The following is a 27,208-nucleotide window of genomic DNA, read 5'->3' on the forward strand; positions in this document are numbered from 1 at the left end:
CAGAATACCAGGACTTCTACACAAGCAACACATCTCAGTTCTCATTGATACTGGCAACACTCACAGTTTTCTTGATAGAGACTTGGCCAAGAAATTGCAATGTAAGGTTAAACCAACAGCTCATATGTTAGTGACTGTGGCCAATGGTGACAGGACTATTAGTTCTGGTGTTTGTTCCAACTTGAACTGGTCTGTGCAGGGATACAAATTTGGTGCTTCACTGAGACTTTTACCACTAGTTGGTGTGACATGGTGCTTGGGGCAGACTGGCTAAAACAACTAGGTGATGTGGTATTCAACTTTTCTAAACTTACAATCTCTTTTAAGCATAATGGGAAGAAAATTACACTCACTGGCTCTCAAAGTAAATCTTCTTTATCTATGATGAGTAGTAAGGCCCTAAAATCTTTTTTTCTGAAAACATTCTTATGGCCTTTTTGGTCAATTATGTTCTATTTCAACCTCCTTGTCACCAACACCTTTACCACCCCCAATATCCTCACTTTTGGACCAATTTCAAGATGTCTTCTCAGAACGCTCTAACCTCCCACCCCAGAGGAGTTTGGATCATACCATTCCTCTTAAACCAAATTCTGAGCCACCAAACCTCATACCCTATAAATGTCCATATGTTCAGAAAACTGTGGTGGAGAATTTGATTAAGGAGATGTTGCAAGCTGACATTATACAACATAGCCATAGTCCTTTTGCTGCTTCTATTCTCCTTGTTAAAAAAAAAAAAGACAATTCTTGGAGATTTTGTGTGGATTATAGAAGACTCAATAGCATCACCATTAAAGACAAATTTCCTATCCATGTTATAGATGAACTCCTGGATGAACTCAAGGGTGTTGTCTGGTTTACAAAAATTGATTTAAGATCTGGATATCATCATATAAGAGTCTCCTTTGAAGACATTTACAAGACAGCCTTCAGAACACAAGAGGGACATTATGAATTCAAAGTGATGCCTTTTGGACTCACCAATGCACCAGCCACTTTCCAGGCTCTCATGAATGATATCTTTAAAGATCACTTGAGACATTTCATACTTGTGTTCTTTGATGATATCCGGGTATTCAGTCCTACCTTGGAGGCTCATGTTCAACATTTGGAGATCACATTGAACATTCTCAAACAACATCAGTTATTTGCTAACTTCTCCAAATGCTGCTTTTCCCAAAGAGAGCTGGAGTATCTTGGTCATATCATCTCTGCTGAGGGAGTAAAGGCTGACCCTGCCAAAGTTTCAGCAATGACTACATGGCCTACACCTTCAAATATCAAGGAGCTCAGAGGCTTCCTTGGATTGACTGGCTATTACAGGAAATTTGTCCCAAACTATGGGATTCTTAGTAGGCCATTGACTGACTTTCTCAAGAAAAATGCATTTCAGTGGACTCCAGCTGCTACTCTTGCTTTTCAACATCTCAAATCAACAATGTCTACTACCCCAGTCCTAGCCCTCCCTAATTTCACCAAAGAGTTTATTCTTGAAGCTGATGCTTGTGATAATGGTATTGGTGTTGTGTTGCTGCAAGAAGGCAGACCAATAGCTTTTTTCAGCCAACCTTTAGGCCCCAAGGCTAGTGCTCTATCCACATATGAGAAGGAGATGATTTACATTGCTCAAGTTGTAACTAAATGGAGACACTACAATACCATCACTTTATCATCTCTACTGATCATCAAAGTATCAAGTACATCCTTGAACAGAAAATCACTACAGTGCTTCAACAAAAATGGGTAATTAAATTACTTGGGTTTGATTAAGAAGTCAGGTACAAAAAGGGTGCTGAGAACAAGGTTGTTGATGCCTTGTCCAGAAGACCATATTCGCAAGGTGAGTGTAAATTATTAGCCACCTCCACACCACTTTGGGCTTTGGACATTATCTCCAGCTATTTAGATGATTCCAAGGTTCAATCACTCATCACTCAGCTTTTAGTGAACCCTTCTGCAATTCCAAATTTTACTTATACTGATGGTATCTTAAGATACGAGACAAGATTGTACATTGGCAGTGGAGCAGCTACTAGATCATCCATTTTATCTTCTGTGCATTCATCTTCAGTGGGAGGCCATTCTGGCATACAAGGTACATATGTGAGAGCTAAAACCTATTTTTACTGGCCAAACATGAAAAAATATATTCTACTTTTTGTTTCTTCCTGTGATATCTGCCAAAGAAACATAGGAGAGTATACACATCCTGCTGGCCTGCTACAACCTCTCCCAATCCCTGCATCAGCCTGGCAACACATCTCAATGTACTTCATTGAGGGCTTACCTGCAAGTGAGAGGAGGATTGTGATTCTGGTGGTTGTGGACAGACTCACCAAATATGCCCACTTCATTGCCCTCATTCATCCATACACTGCCATCACAGTAGCAAAGGAATTCATCAACAACATTTTCAAACTGCATGGTCTTCCTGAATCCATTGTTTCTGATAGAGATAAGCTTTTCACAAGCTTGTTTTGGAAGGACCTTTTTAGGGCTCTCAGCACCAACCTAAACCTGAGCACATCCTATCACCCTCAATCTGATGGCCAAACAGAAAGAGTCAATGCTTGCTTGGAGAATTACTTAAGATGTATGACTGGCCACATTCCTAAATATTGGTTCAGATGGCTTTTACTTGCAGAATGGTGGTACAACACCAACATCCATACCAGCATCAGGATGAGCCCATTCAAAGCCTTGTATGGATATGAACCACCTCATATTGCTTTCCCCTCCACAGTCACCACTTCTGTCCAAGCAGTTGAGGATTACTTGAAGCAGAGAGATGCCACCTTAGACATTCTCAAAGAGTCACTACACAAGGCACACGAAAGGATGGTGCACTATGCTAATGATAAAAGAGTTGACAGGTCCTTCCAGGTAGGTGATGCAGTTTACCTGAAACTTCAACCATATAGACAGTCCTCTATAGCACTTAGACAAAATTTGAAACTTTCTGCCAAATACTATGGTCCATTTCAAGTCCTCCGGAAGATTGGATCCGTAGCATACAAACTACATCTCCCTATTAGATCTAGGATACACCCTGTCTTTCATGTTTCGCAGCTGAAGAAGTGCATTGGCAGAGCACACACTCCCTCTACTCAGTTACCAGTGGTGGATGATGCTGGTCAGAATGTCCTTCATCCAGCTGCTATACTTGCTACTAGGAGCATTACCAGACATGGAAGAAATGTGGACCAACTCCTCATTCAATAGACCAACTCAACAGCTGAGGATGCAACCTGGGAAGATACTACAAATGTTGCAGCTCACTTCCCAAATTTCAATCCTTGAAGACAAGGATTTGGTAGAGGGGATGGTACTGTCATGTACCTTACTACAGAGGGGTGCCCTTAGTCTGCTAGTCACCTAGTGGCCCTGATCAATAAGTCTATGGTAGTTAGTATTTTCCTTTGGATCACTAGGATGTTCACATGTGTCGCCTAGAGATTGATCCTTATCTTGATAGAGTATTTGTTGGTCTTTATTATGTAAGAACCAATGAGGGAGGCGACAAGCTTTTAAGGAAATAATATCTGATTTATGTTGTTCTTCAGCTCTGGCTAGTTTTCATTACCTATTTGATGATTAATTGTAGTAAGGTCATAACAGATACCTTTGGTTTCACTTGTCGTGCGGTTGGTCCACCTTGATACTTTCTTGGACGACCTCTTTTCTTAGGTTCCATCTGACCTTCAACTTCATCTTGCACATGCTCGTGCCTAGACCAATCTCTTTTTTTAGACAAATGTTCCTTCAACTCTTTTCTTTGGATGGTCCTCGACACTTCGGTGCTCGTCCTACCAATCCCATTTTGCTTAATAGGTTCATCAACCGCCCTTAAACAAGGGTGAAGGGGTTCTTCCAAATGGTGCATCCATATTTGTTGTTTGGCGCCATCCGCTACAAAGTAACGCTCGATGATTTTTGCACACAATTCGGTGTCCAAGAACGACAGACCATTAACTACCAGGGTGCTTGGATCAAAAGTTAATTGCATCCAAAATGGATGAATATCATTGATATCAATCATTTTAAAATACCTACCCAACTTATGACTACACCGGAGTCCAATACCTATCATATCCTTGCAAACACAAACCGTACTCTCGTCATCGTAAGCTCTATAAAGCTTCAATTGTTTCATCATGTGATCTATTGCCCATTTTGAAACTTTGTGAACAACGCATTTTAGACACTGCAAAGATTGCATTCCTTAATTTATAAATGTATTTTTTCATGAGTATGAAAACATACTTATACGATTTTAGAACTTAACATCATAAGTTTGCAAACGGGTACGCAAACTTAAGTTTCGACTTGATCCTTTCCGACAGTTCTCAAATGGGTATGCATACTATTGTACCGGACCGAACTCAGGTGAATAAATTTGCAAACGGGTACGCAAACTTAGTTCCCGGACTTTGATAGTTAAAACCGTTCGCATTCGGGTACGCATACTTGGTTCCCGGACCTGAATCATTCTTACAACAGTTTGCATACGGGTATGCATACTGCGCTATATCCAGACAATGATTAATTGTTTTAAACTCTCATTTCAATCATTGAAACATTCTTAGAAGACGACAATAGCTGTCTCACACAAACTATTAGCTTATAAGAAATTTTCAAGTGATCGAATGATCAATACGAAATATTCCGAGTCTACATCAAATGGCCGTCTCACACAAATCATGTAAGATGTTACCAAGTGATTTTCACATGATCATATTTTGACTTTCGTCAAGAATAATGATGAACGTAGTTAAAGCAAAAAGCTTTGCAACACATATTTCGAGAAAGATATAAGCGAGTTAAACTCAGCTCGAAATACAAATGTGTATAATGTAAAGTCTATATAGCTATACGACTTTGTCTCAATAGGAGATAGAATAGAATAAACTTCTGAGTGATAGATGAGTTCAAGTCTCCACATACCTTTTGTTGATGAAGTTCCACAAGCTCCCCTTAGTAGTTCTTCGTCTTAAATCGATGAACACCGTGAAGTCTAAAGCTCAACTACACATTCTATCATAATCCGAGACATAGCTATAAGTAGAATAGAAATCAAGACTTATAGTTTTGACAACTAAACTTGACACACAATCTTGAGATAAAAACGCTTGCGAGTTCGACCGAGCAATGCTCTAAAAAGGTCAACACATCAACTTTTCGAAATCCGTATTAATCCATCATCCAAAGCTTAAGTAGCAACAACTAGATGATCTAAAACAAGCCTTCAACATGCAAACAACATCAAATCCCCCTACCTATTTAGGAGTACAATTTAAACAAGGAAGATCATCACACCATATTTTTCCCCATTACTTCAAAGGCTAGCGCGCAAAGCGAAAGGATGGATGACTAAATGCCTCAACCAATCAGGAAGATTCGAACTCATAAAATCATCCCTAACCCCTACTCACAACCATCTCATGCAAACCCAAATTCTTCCTACTCATATCCACCAAAAAATGGATCGTACCACGACAAACTTCTTTTGGGGTCATGATTCTTCCATCAAAAAGCTCCACCTACTAGGAACGATAAGCCCCACAAACCTAAATCCCAAGGTGGGCTCGGCATCCGAAGTATCAAGGAACACAAAAAAACACTACTCATGAAACAAATTTGGAACATCCACGGAAAACCTAACTCTGTATTAGCCCATTTTCGGAAACATCACACCTCTTCTGTCATCTCCTATCCCGCAATAGAGACAACTAGCCTCTCTCATACCAACTTTCAAACAACATCTCTTCCACCAAATTGGAGACGAATTGAACACCCAGATACAAGAAAACTGGATCCTACAATTCAACAACATCATTAACCCAGCATCTTGCCATCTAATACAATTGGTTGCCGACATTATCAACCCGTCTAACAAAAATTGGGATCATGAAAATTTGAACCTATTACCCCAACCCATAATTCAGCGATTCGTTAACATCCACATCCCACAGAACAACCAACCATATAGGATCAGATGACCTTTCACCAAAAGCGGAAAATTCACTACTGCTTCAGGATACAACTGCCTCATCAGCGCTTCTGCGCAAACCCAACAAAACCCTCTTCCCCTATCCAAATTTCTTTGGACACTTCCATGTCCCCCAAAAATACAACTTTTCTTGTGGAAAACAATCAATGAGGGAATGCCAACCCTCAACATTCTTAACCGCATCCTACTCACCAACTCCAACAGATGCCTTAATGCAGTTCAAATCCTGAAATATCCACTCACATTCTGCTTCAATGTCAAACAACTATAGATTCTTGGAACCTCTTGCTAACCCACCTCACAAACCACCAAAACATTAATCATGGTATACCCACTTCATTACCCCATCAAACGACTATATCCCAACTCCTTATAACAAAAGTGTTTGCACCGATCACCATAACCATCTGCTTCCTATTTTGGTCTTTTTGGATAACCAGGAACAACGTGTTGTATCGTCAACAATAACCAAATCCGACAAGTGTAATGCAAATGGCCATCAAACTCCAGCAGAAATATTCATGGGCCCAGAGGCACCTCCCATCGGTGCTCCCTGGGATGCAACCATATTCAAACCCTGTACAAAGAACAATCACAATTTCAACCATCTTTGTAGGATGGCTCAAGCCCCACTTAGATTGGATCAAAATCAACATAGACGGGGCAACAAGGGGTCACCCCGGGATATCAGGAGCAGGTATTATACGTCGCAACGGGGAAAGCAGCACAATCCTGGCAATAACACAACCTCTAGGCATCACCACAACACTTGCAGAGGAAACTTGGGCCATGCACATCGCTTCTAAAACGACGACGGAACGAGGATAGCCAAAGGTTCAATTTGAAACAGATTCAGAAAGTTTAATGAGATTTTTAACCTAGGACACCGACATCCCATGGTATATATCTAATCTGGTTGCAGAGATCAAACAAAGGTCACCCCAATCCAGTGATACACCATTAGATATGTCTACAGAGAAGGAAATCAAGCGGTAGACGGTTTAGCAAATCGAGCAGCGGATGACTGCTCCATAGGGAGGCTCACAACCACAGTATGAGAACATGTAATTCCGCAGTCTATAAATTCTATTGTAATAGCAGACTCTATGAATATTACGTACCCTGTGTAATTTTAGTCCAAAAAAAATAAAATAAAATAAAATTAGTGTTCTTTTGTTAACGTGTGGTTGGATGTATGTGCATCTCATCGTAGGGAGTTTAACATGAATATATGTCACGTGACATATTTTTTATGATTGCGATTGTTCTTAAAAACTTCGCAGTCATAAGAAATGGCCGTTTTTATTCTTCGTTCTTCTCTTTCTGAAACTCCGTTTCTCAGGTCTCTCCAACTCTAAGAAGATACAGTGTTGGATCACAACCAATGAGTTTGAGCTTAAAAGGGCTAATAACTCTAAGAAGATACAGTGTCAAGGTACATCTCTCTCTTTCTCTCGCAGAATCATTAGTTTGTTTTTTCAAAGACGGAGCTTTTTTGGGTAGAGGATTTTTTAAAATTAAAATCCAGTATTATCTTTTAGATACGAATAAAATTTGTTTTGTAACCCATTGTTTAGATTAAGATTTAGTATTCTTCTCATTAAAATCTAACGTATCAGAAGCTTAAAAAACAAAATTGAATTGATAGTAAATGTATAGAACAGATAAAGGCATCACCTTTACACTGAAAATTGCCTATTTACTCTCTCTGGAATAATAAATAAGATAGATGCTGTCTACGTCTGTGTCTATGAGTTCTACTATTGGCTATGCTGCTCTTGTTAGAGGTAATTAGGGTTTACATTTTCTTAATTTTGAATTTGGGTTTTGTTTGATTTTAGAGTAGTACAAGTTTGAACTTTACTTGTCGAACAATTGCATCAGTGGGTACAATTAGATTACTAAGTTAAATTTTTTATCATTTTCTACTGTTTGGTTCATGAGAATTATTCAGTTACCTTGTAATTTAATAATACAATTACCTGACTCAAACCTGACATGCCACAATCTCAGTTGCTATGATATTCCAAAATATTACCACAAAACAAGCTTTGTGTTTAGCTGTTTATATGCAATTCTTACTTATTCTTCTTTTTTCTACTTTCTCGACAGGTTGAAAACTATTATAGACTAGAAAGTTGTAATCTTTTTTATTTTTGTTTTACTGATCGGAATTTTCACTTGAGTTGGAGTAGCCTAGTAGGATTATATATTTTAAGTATGAAAGGGCAGTAGAATTGCACTATTCATCTCTGGCAATATTTAAGCAGTCATTCATCAATAAGTAAAAATATGAGATTGACATCTATCTAACAGACTTAGAGGGCCTTGTATGAATAAATCCCTTTTCGTTTAGCTAACTTGCATTTTCATTTATCTATCAACTACAGAAATCCCAGACTTTGAAGGAAAATAACTCATAGGCTCAACAGTAGAAGCTGCAGAACATGCGTAGCGGCTTACTTCAAAGTTTGGCAAATCATTAACCTTTAGCTAAGTGTCTGCACGCTTCATACTGTCTACCAGAAGGAAGGAGGTCTATATTACTCCACGAAATTGTATCCTCGGTAAATAACTTACCTCCTTGGTTTCAGGCATAGCCACTAGGTATTTGCTTCCCAACATCTTTGCGCATTTCAGTACCGCAAGGATGTCTCTTAAGCTATGTTATGGTTTAGCAAGCATCACTGGCTAAGATTAGATTACATTAAGCTGGATGACATTCCAGTTTTGGATGCGCTTAAGGTTCTTTATCATGTGCCTGTGATTAAATCTAACTAATATAGAGAGCATGAATCCATCTCTTCAACAAGAGTATCGAGAGTCTGTTATTGTTATCACAGAAGACTTTCAACGTATTATTGGCTCAAAATTTTGTTATGCAGGCTTGGATTTTTTTTTTTATCCCGAGCACTTGTTAATAGTAAATTCTGTAGTTACACCCTCTAGAATCTTAGTAAGTTGCTTTCCCTTTTTCAGTCTGTGCGTGCAGCTTAAAGTGTAGTTATTATTATGTTTAAGATTTTGTTGTGATGGTGCTTATAGTTAGAATTTCTCTTACTCTAGAAGTTTCTTTGACATATGTTTAAGAATTTTTCCTCTTTTTGTTTTAGGATTATATCTTCCAGTTTATATGGGAATTTGTTTGAGTTTTATAATCTTGATAAATGTCGGCCAAGTCCTAGGAGGGTGATGTGGCTATATAAAGATATACAACTTACACCATAAATCAGACCTTTTATAATTATACTATTATTGTGTTTTCTGAAATTATCTTTGTATTTTGAGTTTAGTCTCTGTTCCAAACTAGTTTATGTTCTTAGCCATTAAAGGTGATAAATTATCTTTGTGTCCTTAGCTTTTGAGTTTTGACGGCTTTTGCTTTTTATAGTCTTCATGCATATATTTTCTTTTTTAATATTGCTCTTTTTTAAGATCCTTTTACACCCTTCTAGCTTGTGATAATTTATGCTAAATCTTTATAAATTCTTTGCTGCCGCAGTAACGATTTATTTGACTTCAATTACTTATCTTACTAGCATCATAGAAAGAAGAGAGGGATTTTCGACTGACCAAAAATTGTGGTGTACGATTGAAATGACGATAATTACCTTAAACATATCTGAGTCAGTCTCTAATTTTGGAATCTATTCCTAAAGGAAAAACTAGAGTCGGTTTATGATTCCACTCCTAGCGGGAAAACTAGTGTCCTGCTTTGCTTTGGATTAGCCAATACAGAATGTTCTAACATTGCTCCAAGTCAGTCTCAGATTACTCTCTCAGTCAGTCTCAGATTTCAGAATCTATTCCTAAAGGAAAAACTAAGGTCGGTTGACGATTCCATTCCTAGTGGGAAACTAGTGTCTTGCTTTGCTTTGGATTAGCCAATGTAGAAAGTTTCAACTTAGCTACTTTTCCCTAGAATTTCCTAAAAAGGAAAAATATTCTTGTCTGCAAGGGTGTGCTAGTTGGTACATATTGAGGAAGAGAGATTTGTATTATCAGAAGAACCCAGAGACAGATTAAGAAAGAGGAGGTGCAACACCTAGGATGTAGTAACTTTAAAAGGGTAAGGTGTAAACGTCAGTTGATGAAATATCCAGCAGCTAGGGTAAAGTAACCTTGAAGGTAAAGTTGTAAACATCTTCTCTTTGGAGAAATAGAGAGATACAACAGCTAGGGTACAGTAACCTTGAAGGTAAACTTGTAGAAGTCTTTCTCTAATCAAAGATCATTGAGCAATCTCTACTTCTGTTTCTACTTATTATGTTTGTTCTCTTATTGGGTCGAGGTTGATCATCAAACCACTTTAAGAGAGACTGCAGGTCCTTTTTGTATTTTCCCAGACGGGATTCGTGTTACTTTCCTCTCGACATCTAATCTTCTTCACTCTGTGTACAGGATATATGTGCCACCCAGAACTTCAAAAGCAGGATCAGGGATCACTACAAGTCCAACATCAGTGCATATGTCTCTTGATCTACTCAGATGATCAAGGAATCAGGGTTTGAATTATCTGATTTGACTATCGAAAATGTGTGTGATCCAGTTCATATCTCTGTTTGTCATCCCTCTGAAAATTGCATGAATTGATGATTTCTGATCTGATATCGAGGTAAATTTTGATTCTGATTTTGCTTATAAATTGAATTTAGGTCTAAAATTATGATATTAGGATATCATAAACTTTGACCCTCTGCTTCTCTGTCTCTACAAATTGGTTTTTGAATTCATGATTATTGATTAGATTTTAACTTAAAAATTGCACATGTTCTACGTTTTACTCATTTAATAACAATTGGTAGAGTAGTTGAGAAGTGTCAGAGAGTTTGATTGGTTGAAGTAGGATCTCAGGACATGGGTGCGACGTGCGAAACATCAATTGACTAGATAAATTTTATTGAAGGCTTAGCTTTTGAGAATATGTTTTTAGCTTTGCTTGCTTTTGTTCTGTATAACACTAGCAAATTTAAGTGTGAGCAAGGGTCTGAAAATACTGTGGTTAGCTTGGCTTTGCTTGGTTATGTTCTGTTTAACCCTTAGCAAACTCGAGTATTAGGATATTTAGCTTGGCTTCGTAATGCTTTTATGGATGGATGAGAACGTAGTATACCACTGAAATATTTGGTAATGGTATGAAAAAATGCATTATAGTTAATGTAAGTTTTATACCTCTGATATATTTGGCATGAAATAATATATTAATTGATGTAAGTTTTGTTAGATTAGGGTAATCACATGGTCAAGTATTTATTTTGTTGATCATCCATCTCTTACTTGAACATTACGATCCTGACATTGTAATAGTATATATGCAATAATATACCCCAAAGCTATCTTTGTAGAAATTGTTTAGTTTGAGCTGGGGTTTGTTTTTTGTTGCATGTTTGCCATTTGATTCTGGCCTTTTTAGATGTGTTTGGTTGCGTCCAATCTTCTAGTGAGATGAGGGAACGAGATGGGTATTTGTATGAAAAATTCCACTTGAATGTCGCGGAAAATAGGAGGAGATAGTGAAACAAGTAGTGGCATTTATGTACAGTCTACTGAGGGGTATAGATGGTCAACACAAGCAACACATCTTGATCTGCTAAATGAGTCCCAGATGTGCCTTATGAGTTAAAAACATGATGATCAGGGTGTTAGTCCTCAAGGGAGTTGGGGGAGTTGGGTGTAGTTGTGTTTTTTCCCGTTAGTCGTGAGGGAGTTCGAGGGAGTCTCTTAAAATCCCCGTTAGTCGTGGGAGAGTTTAGAAGACTCTTCCCAACTCCCTAGAAAACCCCGTTAGTCGTGGGGGAGTTTGAAAGAAACTCTTAAACTCCCTGTTAGTGGTAAAAATTAGAATGATAGGGAGTTTGTTTTTTTTGGGGAGTTCTAGGGAGTTTATAGTGTATTTTTGCCTCACTCCAAATCTCTCAAAAAAGTAGAGATTTTGGGAGAGTCTCTCAAACTCCCTACACTCAACACACCAGACTCTCTCAAACTCTCAATACTTTCTTACACTCCCTCAAAATCCCCAAGATTCAAAATACATTAAACTCCCTCCAACTCACTCGTGGACTAACCCCCTGGATGATAAGTATCAACTATCGTCAATCATTTTCAACACATCTTTTGTTTTTTACTGTTAAAATTTAAACGATATTCCAAACGTGCTATTAACGGTGCTATTTACCTTAAACCTGTTTTCACTGCTTTGGCGTTTGGTGCGGCCTTTTCATATTGGTTGAGGGTATTTATTTTTCTTTTTATTTTTGTTTTCTCTCGTTGAGGGTTGATTACAATGGGGAAGCTAAGAAACCACTCTAATTTGATGGTTACTGCAGTGAAGATCCCAAACTTCTATTGAAGCACTATATTATTAGGGCAAGCTCGACTCGATCAACTGACGGATATGGAAATGAGGCCTTAAATTATAGGATGTGTTGTGCCTGCAGGCTGTGGATAGTTTTCGTGTGTACAAGGTAAAGAGAATGTATTCATGGTTTTCAGATTCGTCACAGCAAGTTTTTCTTTTTTTTTTTGGTGTCAGTACGTGTCAGGGGTAGGCATATTAATGCTGCAGATACGGCTCTAGACTCAGTAGCTTAATTTTAGGAACAAAATATTATTGGATTACTGGGTTTTATTAGGTTATTATTGTTATAACAGCTGTCAATATAAATCTATACCTAACTTAGGTAGCTTAATTTTAGGAACAAAATATTAGTTTTCAATGTTAGGAAACTAGCTTAATTTTAGGAACGAAATATTAGTTCCAAATCTTTCTACCGATCTTCCTCAAGGCCATCCACTTTTTCTCTTTATATAGTATATATGCATTTATTTTGTTAAGTTTGCTACCTTATATTATTTATGGTAAACTACTTATCAGTTATCAGAATTGTGTATACTGTGGCCCCCTTATTCTAATTTCTGAAGTTGACGTACACTGGGGTTCAGTTCCAACAGTAGACGAACAAAAGCTCATCTGTTTCAGCTTCATAAGACATTGGACTGAATACTTCTGGGACTAGTAAGCTTTTGACACTCAAATGGCGACTCAGAAGAGTTTTGAAGAAGAACATGGTGAACTCATGGTAACAACTTGCTCGTTATTTCGGTTTTATAAGAAGTTAGGAATTTCGTTACCCAAAACTATTGATATTACTTCTGGTACAAGTTCTGAACATCAAATGGGGGTAAAGAAGAGTTTTGCAGAGGAACTTGTTCAATGCCTAGTAACAGCTTGCCTATCTTCTTTTATTCGTTACCAATTGGGAGTTTTCTGGACCAAAACTAATCTCTGTTGCACGAGTTTTGAAGCTAATTTATTGTCGAGTTTTGAAGCTAAGTTATTGTTGAACAAGAGTTTCGAAGAACACAAAGATTATTGTAGGGTCCTGTTATCCAAAGCTACTGCTTTTCCAGGGCATAAAGATCGAATGGGGTTGAAGAATTTTCTCAATGATGGGCATGAAGAGCACATAGTAAAAGCTTGCTCATTGTTTCCGATTGACAGGGATTTTGCGAGTTTGTTACCCGGGACTACTGTAGCTTACAGATTCAAGGATCAAGTAAGATTGAAGAAAAGTTTTGGAGAATTTGAAGAACGCGTTGTGCAACTGACACAAAGCTTGCCATACGAAATTCTGGTATCTGAGATTTTAACAAGAGTGTCCATTGGTACTCTTCTACGTCAATGTCAATGGGTCTGCAGAGATTGGCATAAGCTCATTCATGAAAGCAACTTCCAGCTCATCCACTCTCAAAGGACAAGAATTGAATCAGGTTGCTTCGTTTTCATTCAACATAAAAGTCGGAGCATAGCTGATTCCGTTGTATTCGTCCCATTGAACCATGATCTTTCTAGTCCCTCACTGATTCCATCTCCTATCAGATTTCTGCCATCACACGTTAAGATTTTAGGTTCCTCTCCGTGTGGTTCCCTGCTTTGTTTTGTTACTGTCGACAAATTACATACAAGTCAGAGTATTCCTATTTTCTACATATGTAAACCAGCAACTCGTGAATGGAGAAAGATACCAAACCCTAGAACCAGATTTGGAACTTTGGGAATGAGAATAGTAGTGACACAAACTTACCCTAAGTTGCAATACAAGATAGTTCGTTTGTCAAAACCGAGAGGTGAATTGGGTTACCATTGCGAGATATTTGATTCGAACACTTGGGTTTGGAAGAGATTGGCGGATGTGGATCCTCTTTGTGGTTTTGGTGATGTATTTGGTGGTGTTTATATGAATGAGTGTTTACATTGGATCAGTAATAAGCTTCAAATCCATGTTTTATCCATAGAACATGAGACATGGGCTACAACTATCCAACTTCCTCCTGATATCATTGAAAGCGAATTATATATTGGGTATTTGTTAGTTTTAATCGACGGAAAGATGGGAGTAATGATCAGTAACATGGAGTATATGGAACTATGGGTGTTGCGAAATTACTTCAGTCCTACTCTTAATAATTGGAAGAGGGAGTACCGCAGGGACTTGAGACCACTCCATCGCGAAGTTGGGCCATGTGATCCAAGTGCTGTGTTGCCGAATGGCATCATAATACTGATTAAAGGGAGGCCGAACTGCTGTGGTATATCGTACAACACCAAGGATGATACTTACACCATTTTACACTTTCCAGAATCGGCGTCAGGGGCTGAAGTTTTTCCATTCGAATCAAGATTTTGTTACATATAGTTTCAGCTCATGTGGTCGTTGATGATTATTTATATTTTCATTATTCTCCTCATATGTTTTCAGGTTTTTGGATTAGTTATTAGAGGATTATTTGTTTTTATTTTCATCATAATTATTGGGTAAAGAGTATTATTATAAGAAACTAGTTGGAAGCCTAACAAGCCAAGTTCCAACATCGAACTACACTTCTCTTTTTTTTTTCCAACATCGAACTACATTAATTGAACATGTTGTCATGCTAGTTCTCATACCGTAGTGCACCTGACACTTCTCTGGCACGAGCGTAACAAAGAGGTTCAGCAACTTCACCCTCAAATGCAAACAGCCACGACACAGTTCTTCAACGGAAGTCCCAACCTTTCTCTTTTCTTTGTCTCAAATGTTTATGACAAAGCATTCAAACATGACCAATAACAATTAGCCAACTGATAGATTTAATGAACAGAAAGTTATTGATAAGTTGTTGTCATAACATACCATACAAGCAAGTACTCCTTTATATAGAGGAGTTTGTTTGAAGAGCAAGAAAAGTAAAGACAACCTTATCACAAAGACACAAAGGATAAGACAATGACTCAACACAGTGAAATCACACAAAGCAGTAAAACACACATTTACTCTAACACTCCCCCTCAAACCTAAACAGTGGGAAAAAAATGCATCAGGGTTGTCTTTAAAAGATAGAAGCGAGTGAAAGTGAGTCTTGTAGTGAGAATGTTAGCAAGCTGAGCATCAGTTGGAATGAACAACACAAATGTCACATGCTGCAAGAAGTTCACGAACTGAGTGATAATCAACTTCAATGTGTTTGGTTCGTGCATGAAAAATAGGGTTGCTGACAAGGTATCTGGCACCAAGATTGTCACAGTAGAGGTAAAATAGATTTGTAGGAGCAATTCCCAGTTCATTAAGCAGTTGAGATATCCACATCACTTCACTCGGCAGTAGACTAACAACTTTGTAAACTGCTTCAGTGGAGGATTTGGCAACAATGGGTTGCTTTTTGGAGGACCAGCTGATAAGTGAGGAGCCTAAGAAGATACAATATCCTAATGTTGATCTACGTGTATCAGGACAACCCGCCCAATCTGAGTTTGAATATCCACTGATAGAAGAGATATCACCAGCAAACATAATAATGCCTTCTTCAATTGTGCCCTTGAGATAACGTAAGATGCGTTTAACAAGAAGCATATGAGAATCACGAGGGGATTGCATGAACTGTGAGACATAATGGACAGCAAAGGTGATGTCAGGTCTGGTTAGAGTAAGGTATTGAAGAGCACCAACTAAGTTGCGATATTGCAGAGGATCTGAGAGCAAGACACCATCAAGAGAGCTGAAATTCTTTTGTCTGTAGTGACTGGTGTGTTGCAAGGCTTACTGTCAAACATATCAGCTTTAGTAAGGAGATCCAAACTGTACCTTGTCTGAGTCAAAACCGCTGAATCAGGTTAAGCAGTCAAATCATCTTCAATAGAATCAATACCAAGAAAATAATGAAGTGTACCCAAATCCTTCATTGCAAAAGTTGCACTGAGCTTGGAAATTAAAGAAGCAATGAAAGGAGCATCACTGCATGTAGAAATTATATCATCAACATAAAGCAGGAGCACCACCATAGCTGTAGGAGAGTTAAATATAAACATGGATTGATCTGTTTCAGCTCTAACAAAACCTTGTTGTGTAAGAAAGACACTGAATTTTTCATGCCAAGCACGGCAGCTTGCTTAAGCGCATATAATGATTTCTTGAGTAAACAGACATGGTTTGGTTTAGCTGAGTCAACAAACCCTTGAGGTTGGTTCATGTAAACTTTCTCAGAAAGATTTTCATGAAGGAAGGCATTGGAGACATCTAATTGCTTGATGATTCATCCTTTAGATAAGACCACGGTGAGAACAACTCTTATGGTGGTGAACTTGACAACAAGACTAGAGGTTTCATTGTAGACAATTCCATCTTGTTGAAGAAATCCTTGTGCTACAAGAAGAGCTTTGGACCTGTCAACACTTCCATCGGGCTTTAACTTAATTTTGTAGACCCATTTAGAGCTTAAAACATTCATACCAAGTTTAAGTTCAACAAGAGTCTATGTATCATTTGCTTGCAGTGCTTCAAACTCAAGTTGCATAGTTGCACTCCATCTTTCATCTTTAATGGCTGACCTGTAACTCTTTGGTTCAGTTGGAATTGAGTTGGTAAGTAGCACAGAAAGCATGAGGAATGGTAAAGTCAGTAATAAAATCTGGGAGATATTTTGGTTTAGTGATACCATCTTTTGCTCTTGTAAGCATTGGATGAGTAACATGTACCGCAAGATGGGAAATGAGCTCTTCTTAATTGTATGTGTATACAACAGGTAAATCTGAAGTTGAAGATGTAGCAGGTGATTCTGAAGTAGGTGTTGGAGAAGTTATTTGAGGAATGGGAACAATAATTGTAGTGGGTGAAGTACGTGTAGATATACAAGTACAAAAAGGAAAAAAGTTTCATCACCAAGAAGGTATATCTTGAAGATTTAGGACTGAACTTGTCCTAAATCTTCAAGAAGGTATATCTTGAAGATATATCTTGAAGGTATATCTAGAAGGTATATCTTGAAGATTTAGGACTGAACTTGTCCTTTCTGTAATCACCAAGAAAGGGATAAAAAGTGCAACCAACTACTCCAAGTAAAGAATAATTTGGATATTTCAAGAAGAGAATGGTGTATTACTATAACAAATTAACAAACAGAAATGGAAATGAATGGTGTAAACACCTCCTAAATCGATGATCCAGGCCAATATCTGGCTTTAAGAAGCGCAGCCAACAAAATCTACTTCATTAAAATCATAATGAATGAGATAACCCTTCTCTTACAGCTTATAACAACCAATGATTAACCCTAAGGTTTACTCAATGGATAGCTGACAATAACAAAGTACTAAAGCACTCTACTCTTAGCTTGAGGAAGCCAACGTATCTCTCATAAGTGGATTAAGGAGTGTGATGTTGCGCAACAGAATGCAATATTGCCTTCCCCTGAAGAGAATCCTTGTCCTCAAGGATAAATCTAGGGTAATGAGCTTTGATGTTGGATATTTCTTCCCAAGTAGCCTCCTCCGGTGAATAATTTGTCCATTGAATTAAAACCTGTTGCACCAGCTGTTTCCCGATGATGATAGTTCTTGTCTGCAGCACTTTCTCAGGCAACATAATGACAGTTCCAGTTGGATCGACAACTGGTAATATAGAAGAAGGATTATGTTGGAGACCAATATGTTTTTCAACTGCGAGACATTGAAAACAGGGTGGATACGAGAACTAGATGAAAATTCCAATTTGTAAGCTACATTGCCAATCTTCTGCAGTACCTTGAAAGGGCCATAAAACTTTTCTTAAAGTTTAAAGTTTTTCCTCAAGGATACAGAGGCCTGTCTGTATGGTTGAAGCTTCAAATAGACAAGATCTCCTACCACAAATGATCTTTCAACCCTGGAAATGTTAGCATAGAGTTTCATACGTTCTTGAGCCTTACTCAGTGATTCTTTAAGTAAGTTTAGCATATTATCTCTGTCCTCTAAGTATGATTCCACTGCAGCTACAGATGTGGTTGCAGTAGTTGGAAAAGTCATGTGAGGAGGTACGTACCCATATAATGCTTGAAATGGTGACATTTTCAGGCCTCTATGGTAGTTGGTGTTGTACCACCATTATGCCAGAGCTAGCCATTGACTCCAGCTACTTGGTTTGTGGCCACAGATACACCTTAAATAATTCTCCAGGAAGGTATTAACTCTTTCAGTTTGCCCATCAGTTTGAGGGTGATAAGCAGTGCTCAAGCTCAGTTCAGTTCCCAAGGCTTTGAACAAATCTTGCCAAAAATTGATGGTGAACACCTTGTCTCTGCCTGATACAATGGAGGAGGGTAAACCATGTAATTTGAACACATTAGTGAGAAATGCTGGTGCCACAGAAGCAGCAGTGTATGGATGCCGCAGAGCAATTAAATGAGCATACTTTGTGAGCCTATCAACAATGACTAAAATGACAGATTTTATGTTGCTGATAGGGAGGCCATCAATGAAGTCCATGGTGATGTGTTTCCATGCTTTATCTGGAATAGGGAGAGGTTGGGGTAAACCAGCAGTAGTTGTTTTGTCACTCTTATTCCTTTGGCAAATGTCACAATGGGACACCAACTGTAAAATATCCTTAAGCATTCCTTGCCAATAAAAATGGCTCTTAGCTCTAATATATGTGACTTGTATACCAGAATGGCCACCCACAACAGAAGCATGCAAAGAATCTAAGAGTTTATGTCTGACCTGACACCAGTGCCAATGTAGAGCCTGTTCTTGTATCTTAAGATGCCTTCCTTGTAGGTGAAGTGAGGAACACTATCAGCTTGGAGAAGTAGCTGTGAAATAAGTTGTGCTGCTTTGTTATCTTGTTCATAGCTATGGATGACATCTTGTACCCATGATGGTGTAGAAAGAGATATTGGATTGCAAGCAGCTTCAGGCATTGGTCTTCTAGATAGAGCATCAGCAACAATATTTGCAGTACCCTTCTTATATTGTATTTCATAATCAAATCCCAAAAGTTTAATGAGATTTTTTTGTTGTAGAGAAGTAGTAATTTTTTGGTTAAGAAAATACTGAATACTTTGATGATCTGTTCTGATGATAAACTTGTGGCCTTATAAATATTGCCTCCACTTTTGCACAGCCAGGACAATGGCTAGGAATTCCTTCTCATAAGTGGAAAGTGCTCTAGCTTTAGGTCCTAATGGCTTGCTGAAGTAAGTTATAGGTTTACCTTCCTGAAGTAGTACAACTCCAATGCACAGGTCACTAGCATCACTTTCAACCACAAATGGCTTGGTAAAGTCTGGTAAGGCCAAGACAGGTGTAGTGCTCATGGCTAATTTAAGTGCCTCAAACGTAGTTGTATCAGCTGAGCTCCATAGGAATGAATTCTTCTTGAGAAGGTTGGTGAGTGGCTTGCTGATAACTCCATAGTGCTGCAAAAACTTCCTATAATATCCAGTGAGGCCAAGGAAACCCCTCAGTTCCTTAAGATTTTTAGGTACTGGCCAAGACTGCATACAAGCAATTTTTGTTGGATCTGCATAAACCCCTTCAGCTGTAAATATATGGCCCAAATATTCCAATGGAGGTTGCCCAAAATAGCATTTAGACATCTTAGCAAATAGATGATGTTGTCTGAGTAAAGAAAAACTAGCCTTAGATGACCTAGATGTTCACTCATGCTGTGACTGTAGATGAGAATATCATCAAAGAACACCAATACAAATTTTCTCAAATATGGCTGAAAGATTTCATTCATCAGTGCTTGGAATGTAGCAGGAGCATTGGTGAGGTCAAATGGCATGACTTTAAACTCATAATGTCCTTGATGAGTTCTGAATGCTGTTTTGTGGATGTCTTGATCATGCACTCTTATTTGATGATAGCCAACTCTAAGATCAATTTTAGAAAAAATGACAGACCCTTGTAGTTCATCTAGGAGCTCATCTACAATGGGTATATGAAACTTATGTTTGATAGTAATGTTGTTGAGTTTCCTATAATCAACACAAAAGCTCCATGTGAAGTCCTTTTTCTTGACCAAAAGTATGGGAGAAGAAAATGGACTGTGGCTTGGATGGATGATTCCAGTATGGAGCATTTATTTAATGAGTTGTTCAACTACTCCCTTCTGGACATATGGGCACTTATAGGCTCTTTGGTTTACATGTGATGAAAGTGGCTGTAAGGGAATTGAATGATCAAGACTTCTTTTAGGTGGGAGTGTAGAGGGTTCCTGAAAAATATCAGTGTATTCTTGTAAGAGTGGAAGTATAATTTTTGGAGTTTTAGGAGTTGTGGAGGTGGAGGATATGGAGAATAATTGAGCCACTAAGCCATGGGAATTGTTGTAGAAGTACTTTTTCACTGCTTCACCACTCATCATCAAGAATGAGTGTTTAGGAGTTGTGCCCTGTAAAGTGATCTTCTTATTTTTGTAGTGAAAAGAAATACTGAGTTTTGCAAAATTGAAAAGCACATCACCTAATTGTTTTAACCAATCTGCTCCAAGCACTATGTCACAACCCCCTAGTGGCAAGACTCTTAAATCTTCTAAAATTTTGTGTCCTTGCATGCTCCATTGTAGCTTAGAACAAATACCTGAGCTGATTGTCTGTTCTCCATTAGCAACAGTGACCCTCATAGGTGGAGTTGGTGTGACGGCACATTGAATTGAATAAACCTATTTATTATCAATGAAGCTTGTGGTGCTACCTGTGTCAATAAGGACAAAAACAGTCTTCTTGTTGATGAGACCTGGTATTCTTATTGTCTCACCAGTGGCAGAGCCAGTTAGAGTATGGAGAGATATTTCAACATCAGATTATAGGGGAGATTCAGGTGCTTCCTCAAAAATTTCTTCTTCTTCCTCAGTATTCTGTGACTCAGGAGAATCCATGTGAAGCATATAGATCTTTTGTTTCCCTGTACAAAAATGGCCTGGTTTATATACTACATCACAATTGTAACACAACCCTTGTGCTCTCCTTTTGTCCATTTCCTCCTGAGTAAGCCTTTTAATGATAGGAGGTGTTGGTGTAGACCTTTGTGGAGGTGTGAAAAAATATTTTGGTGTTGTAGGGTTGGATTTAGGTGAAGTGATAATTGGTTTAGGTGGTAAAGGGCCAGGAGGTATGTTCTATTGGAATTTTAAGGGGTATTTAAGGATTTTGTAAGGGCTATTGTAAGGGGTATTGGAATTGGTTTAGGTGGTAAAGGGCCAGAGGTATGGCTTGGGTGATGGGGTCACTAATTGAAGCTTTTGTTTTTATAGTCTAGCTAATGAAAAAGCATCAGCCAAGGTTTGTGGGTGAAACATAGACACAGATTTGCCAATGTCATCCTTCAATCCACTTAGAAAGCTCATAACAAAGTAGGATTCACTCAAAGATGGGTTCATTCTTAACATTAAAGCCTTTAGTGATTCAAATTCTTCATAGTACTCATCTACAGAATTAGTTTGCACTAATTTATTGAAACTGCCAACAAAATTCTCCTCCACAGGGTTTTCAAATCGAGAACAAAGATGAGTAGATAAATCCTGCCATGTAATTCTATTTCTATTAACTTGAAAATTTAGAAACCATTTCTCGGACTTACCTTCAAGGTAGATAGCAGCTATGTCAACCTTCATGTGTTCCTCAATGTCGTTGAGTTGAAAATAGCGTTCACTCTTTTGGATCCACCCTCTAGGATTTTCTCCATCAAATCTTGGAAAATCGAGCTTTGGAATGCGATGGTGGTGATTGACAAAGTTAGAATGATGTTGATGGAAGTAATTGGAGTTGTCATCCTCATGGTTCCGTGAACCACTTGCATCATCAGGTCGATTAGGAATGTTGGACTTACTGAGTAATTGAATGAGATTTCGATTATTCTCTTGTAAATGTTCCTTGAAACTAGTCTTCACTGTGTCGATCTGAAGAGTAAGATCTGTGGAAGGTGATTTAAGTTCAGATTTAAGTTGAACGATAGCAGCTTCATTTGCATCGGCTTTATCAGTAATATCTTTGATCGTCATTGGAAAAAACAATTGGTGGATAAAACGACTCTGATGCCAATTTTTGTATTACTACAACAAATTAACAAACATAAATGGAAATCAATGGTGTAAACACCTCCTGAATCGATGATCCAGGACAATATTTAAGAAGTGCAGCCAACAAACTCTATTTCATTAAAATCATAATGAAGGAGATAACCCTTCTCTTACAGCTTATAACAACCAATGATTAACCCTAAGGTTTACTCAATGAATGGATGACAATAATAAAGTACTAAAGGCACTATACTCTTAGCTTGAGGCAGCCAACGTATCTCTCATAAGTGGATTAAGGAGTGTGATGTTGCGCAACAGAATGCAACAGAGAACTTCATAAGGAGTAAGAAAGTCAAGCAACTTAGCTGGTGTCATGTTGACTAAATAGGTGGCAGGGATGAATGAATCAAACCAGAAAGATTTTGGCAGGCAAGCTTGCATGGAGAGGGTGTTTCCCATTTCAGTAATATGCTTGTGCTTTCTATCAACCAAGCCATTTTACTGAGGTGTGTTGAGACATGAGATAGTCACAGTAATACCACATTCATCAAGATAATCTCTTAACTTCCCTTTGACAAGCTCAAAATCTCCATCTGTTTGAAAAACCTTAATTTTTGAAGAAAGAAGATTCTCATTCATAGTCTTGAAATGTTTGAAGCAACCTACACTTTCAATTTTTCTTTTCATAGGATAAATCCAATGGAAACGACTGAAATCATCAATAAAAAGGATGTAATACCTATAACCCAATGTTGATAATTCTGATGCAGGCCCCCACACATCATAGTGAATCAAAGTAAGTGGATAATCAACACTTTTATCTGATGCTTTGAATGGTAAGCGCTTAGTCTTTCCCAACTGATAGGGATGACAAATGGAGTCAAAATCTGATTGCAACAGTTCAATTTGATATGTGTCACTAAGTTTATGGACTATCTTATGAGCAGGATGACCCAAACGCTTGTGCCAAATTGGTGAAGTAGCAGTAACTGAGATAAGAGTTGTGGATGAGTGTGGTGCTGAGCTAGTGATTGGATAAAGGTTGTTAGTTTTAAGTCCTTCAGCTATCACTTGTACTGTGGAAAGATCCTAAATCTCATAGCCCCATGGTGAAAATGAAATAATAAAATGATCTTCATTAGTGTATTTCCTTACAAAGATAAGGTTTCTTTATACACAACACACATTAGACTGGGGAAAGGATACAGTAGAAGTATGAAGAACCGAATCACCAATTAGAGTAATAGGTAGAGCGTTTCCATTACCAACCATCACCTGAGCTGATCCATTGTAAGTTGAGGTGTTAGTGAGAAGAGTAGAGTCATTTGTAATGTGATGAGAAGCCCCAGAATCAGGTAGCCAATCAGTAACAGCTGGATAAACAAACATCTCATAGAAAGATGAACTTGAATGCAAGTATTATCTTGAGGTTTAAAAGTTTTAGATGGGGGTTGGGGGGTGTTTGGGGGGGGGGGGGGGTTGTATTTTCAATATCGAGATGAAGTGTATCTGTATTTACAGACACTACCAGAATGCCCAATTTGTTCACATATTTTACACTCCATAGAGTCATAATCAACATATGAATATGAGGGTTTATCTGATCTAGAAGAGGTATCACCAGAACTAGAACCAAAAGTCTTTTTGATAAAGGACGCAGATGAAGCAAGATCTAAAGCTGTTGTTGAAAAAGAGAGGGCCTAACAACCACACCCAATATTTTGTTCGGCAATCTGAGATGACTTACTCCAATATACTTTCAAGATAATAAACTAGACAGTCAGACTCAATCTTTAGAAAAGTATATCAAAGAGCGATATCTCTGTTTGACAATGTAATCATCAAATCAAACAGATAGAATCTGTGAGCCTGATTATTATGTGAAACAACTTGAACGATACCAAAGACCAATGTTCAAGTGTCAATCAATTTATATCAACAACCGAAGGTTGGATTATCTAATTGATTGAACAACGCACAACCTATGATATTTCTATTATATAACAAAATATAATGCGGAAAAGAAATAACACATACACCAGAATTTTGTTAACGAGGAAACCGCAAAAGCAGAAAAACCCCGGGACCTAGTCCATCTTTGAACACCACACTGTATTAAGCCGCTACAGACACTAGCATACTACCAATGAACTTCAAAATGGACTGTAGTTGAACCCTAATCAATCTCACACTGATTCAAGGTACAGTTGCGCTCCTTACGTATCTGATCCAATCAAGATAATACGCACTTGATTCCCTTAGCTGATCTCACCCAGAACTTAGAGGTGCTACGACCCAAAGTCGAAGACTTAATAAACAAATCTTTCTCACGCAAAAAAGTCTATTGGAATAGATAAATTTGTCTCCCACAGAAATACCTATGAGTTTTGTTCCGTCTTTTGATAAATCAAGGTGAACATGAACCAACTGATAAACCAGTCTTATATCCCCAAGAACACCCAAGTATTATCAATCACCTCACAACAATCATAATCGTATGGTAGTGAAACAAGATATTGTGGAATCACAAACGATGAGACGAAGGTGTTTGTGATTACTTTTTTTATCTTGCCTATCGGAGATCACTCTCGAGAAAATCTTAGAGAAGATAGTACTCAATCACGATAGAACAAGGCAAGATCAAAACACCCAACTACATAGAAAATAGTTGGGTCTGGCTTCACAATCCCAATGAAGTCTTTAAATCTTTAACCTACAGGGTTTTGTGAAAAACATAAGGTTAAAGAAGAATCCACTCTATCTATGAAACTAGTATCACTTAGGAGTGCGGAGATTAGGTTTTCCAGTTGCTAGAGTTCTCCTTTATATAGTTTTCAAATCAGGGTTTGCAATCTAAGTTACCTTGGTAACAACGCATTCAATATTCACCGTTAGATGAAATACTGATTAAACCCAAGCTAATATCTTTAAACCGTTAGATTGAACTTAGCTTGTTACAAACAAATGAAATGTACCATCATTTAGGTTTAAGTAACCGTACCTAAACGTGTACACCATGTTGGATCAACAATAGTTAACCGAGTTAGCCATATGAACACTCTCATATCAACCATATTCATCTTAAACATAACTAGTTCAAATGACTCAAATGAAACTGGTTAAAGAGTTGTTCAATTGATATATTCTCATAGAAGTATACAAGAACACAATTGGAGCAAAATCGGTTTGATTCACTCGAATCAATTCATGAACATTATAGCCACGGTTTGCAAAGATTGAAATACTTGGACCAAGATTGGGTTTCTCTAGTACGCAAACGGGTACGCTTACTTCCAATCCCATCAAAAAATTCGGACATGAACCTTACGCCAGTATGCATACGGGTACGCATACTGAGGTTCCCAGATTTCTCAAACCAACAGGTATGCATACTATGGTTCCCGGACATGGAATACATATGTGCAAGAGTACACAACATGTCACAATCCAGTAATGGTTAAGTGTTCTAAACTCTTATTTCAATCATTCAAACTTCCTTAGAGGATGACTATAGCCGTTTTCACACACTATTAGCATCAAAGCAATTTTCAAGTTATTGAAATAATCATAACGAAACATTCCAAGCCTACACCAAATGATTGTATCACACAAACCATGTAAGATCTTACTCGGAAATTTTCACATGATCATCTTTTGACTTTAGTCGAGAATATAAGATGAACTTGGTCGAAGCGAAAGCTTACCAACACATATTTCGAGAAATATGTAAGCGAGTTAAACTCAGCTCGAAATATCAAATGTGCATAATAGAAAACTATATAGCACTACGACTTATGTCTCAGTATAGGAGATAGAGTAGAAATAGACTTTCCAAGTGATAGATGACTTTCAGTCTCCACATACCTTTTGTTGATGAAGTTCCACAAGCTCTCCTTAATAGTTCTTCGTCTTGAAATGACGAACGTCGTGAAGTCTAATGCTCAACTACACAATCTATATCCTAGTCCGAGACATCTATAAGTAGACTAGAAATCAAGACTTATAGTTTTGATCACTAACATTGACAAACATGCTTGAGATAGAAACACATGCAAGTTTGACCAAGCAGTGCTCTAACAGCTGTAAATTCAAGATATTTACTCACTCTTCAACCATTACTCATGGTTGATGAGTCTAGATGTAAGAGCAACAAAATAAAGCTCAATATCACGATTTTGAATGGCCAAAATAAAATCATTATAATCTTTATCCAGACCTTTTAGGACGTGTATTATTATCACTTTCATAAACAGTTTCATTGATGGCAGCCAATGAGTCTGTAATAGTTTTAATCTCCTGAAGATAATCACTAATATATTTAAACCCTCTGCGCATATTATACAGCTAAATTCTAAACAAAGATTTACGAGCAGAGAGCTGATTTTGAAATTTAGCGACAAGATAAGACCAAACCTCAGCAGTTGTGTTACAGCCAACAACTGGTATTGTAATAGATGGAGAAAAGGTTGCATTCAAGATACTAGTGACAAATTGATCCCATTTAAGCCACTTTAGATATGAAGGGTTTGGAGCAGCTTCATCTCCAACATCAGTTGTTTCTGCAGGAGCAGGTAAAGAGCCATTTAGATAACCAAACAGATATTTACTGATCAAGAATGAAGACATCTATGATTTCCATACCAAGAAATAATTAATATCATCAAGTTTAAGTGAGATAAAATTGAGAGTTTTTGTGAAGGGTAAGGTACTTCATAGTGAAAAGGTTTAAGTGGCGGCGACATTGAAGTTGAGAAGTTATGTAAAAGTTTGAGTAAAGTTTAATAAAGTATAGATGAGATATATAGGGTAGCGGCGGAAGCAAATTTCAGGAGAAAGGAGAACCCTTAGATTTGAGAAACCCTAACAGATCGCATCCCTAGAA

At 37.9% G+C, this 27,208-nt stretch overlaps 1 protein-coding gene across 4 annotated transcripts; it reads left to right on the top strand.

The window, feature by feature from the left end:
- Positions 1-7,306: 7,306 nt before the first annotated feature.
- Positions 7,307-14,771, top strand: LOC113356154. 4 transcript variants are annotated; one of them, XM_026599185.1, is made up of 5 exons: positions 7,307-7,448; positions 8,404-8,580; positions 10,415-10,628; positions 12,340-12,477; positions 12,888-14,771. In XM_026599185.1, the coding sequence occupies exon 5, from the start codon at positions 13,048-13,050 to the stop codon at positions 14,707-14,709; it is 1,662 nt and encodes a 553-aa protein (XP_026454970.1). In that variant the 5' UTR covers positions 7,307-7,448; positions 8,404-8,580; positions 10,415-10,628; positions 12,340-12,477; positions 12,888-13,047; the 3' UTR covers positions 14,710-14,771. The 4 variants fall into 4 exon arrangements, with proteins under 4 accessions (XP_026454970.1, XP_026454973.1, XP_026454972.1 ...); XM_026599188.1 differs by having other exon boundaries at positions 12,935-14,771; XM_026599187.1 differs by having other exon boundaries at positions 12,956-14,771.
- The last annotated feature ends 12,437 nt before the right edge of the window (positions 14,772-27,208 follow it).

Source organism: Papaver somniferum, chromosome 3 (assembly GCF_003573695.1).
Source record: "Papaver somniferum cultivar HN1 chromosome 3, ASM357369v1, whole genome shotgun sequence".
Taxonomy (NCBI): Eukaryota; Viridiplantae; Streptophyta; class Magnoliopsida; order Ranunculales; family Papaveraceae; genus Papaver; species Papaver somniferum.

Excerpts from the sequence above, each read along its gene's own strand:
- LOC113356154 (XM_026599185.1), top strand. The coding sequence starts at position 13,048 with ATGGCGACTCAGAAGAGTTTTGAAGAAGAACATGGTGAACTCATGGTA.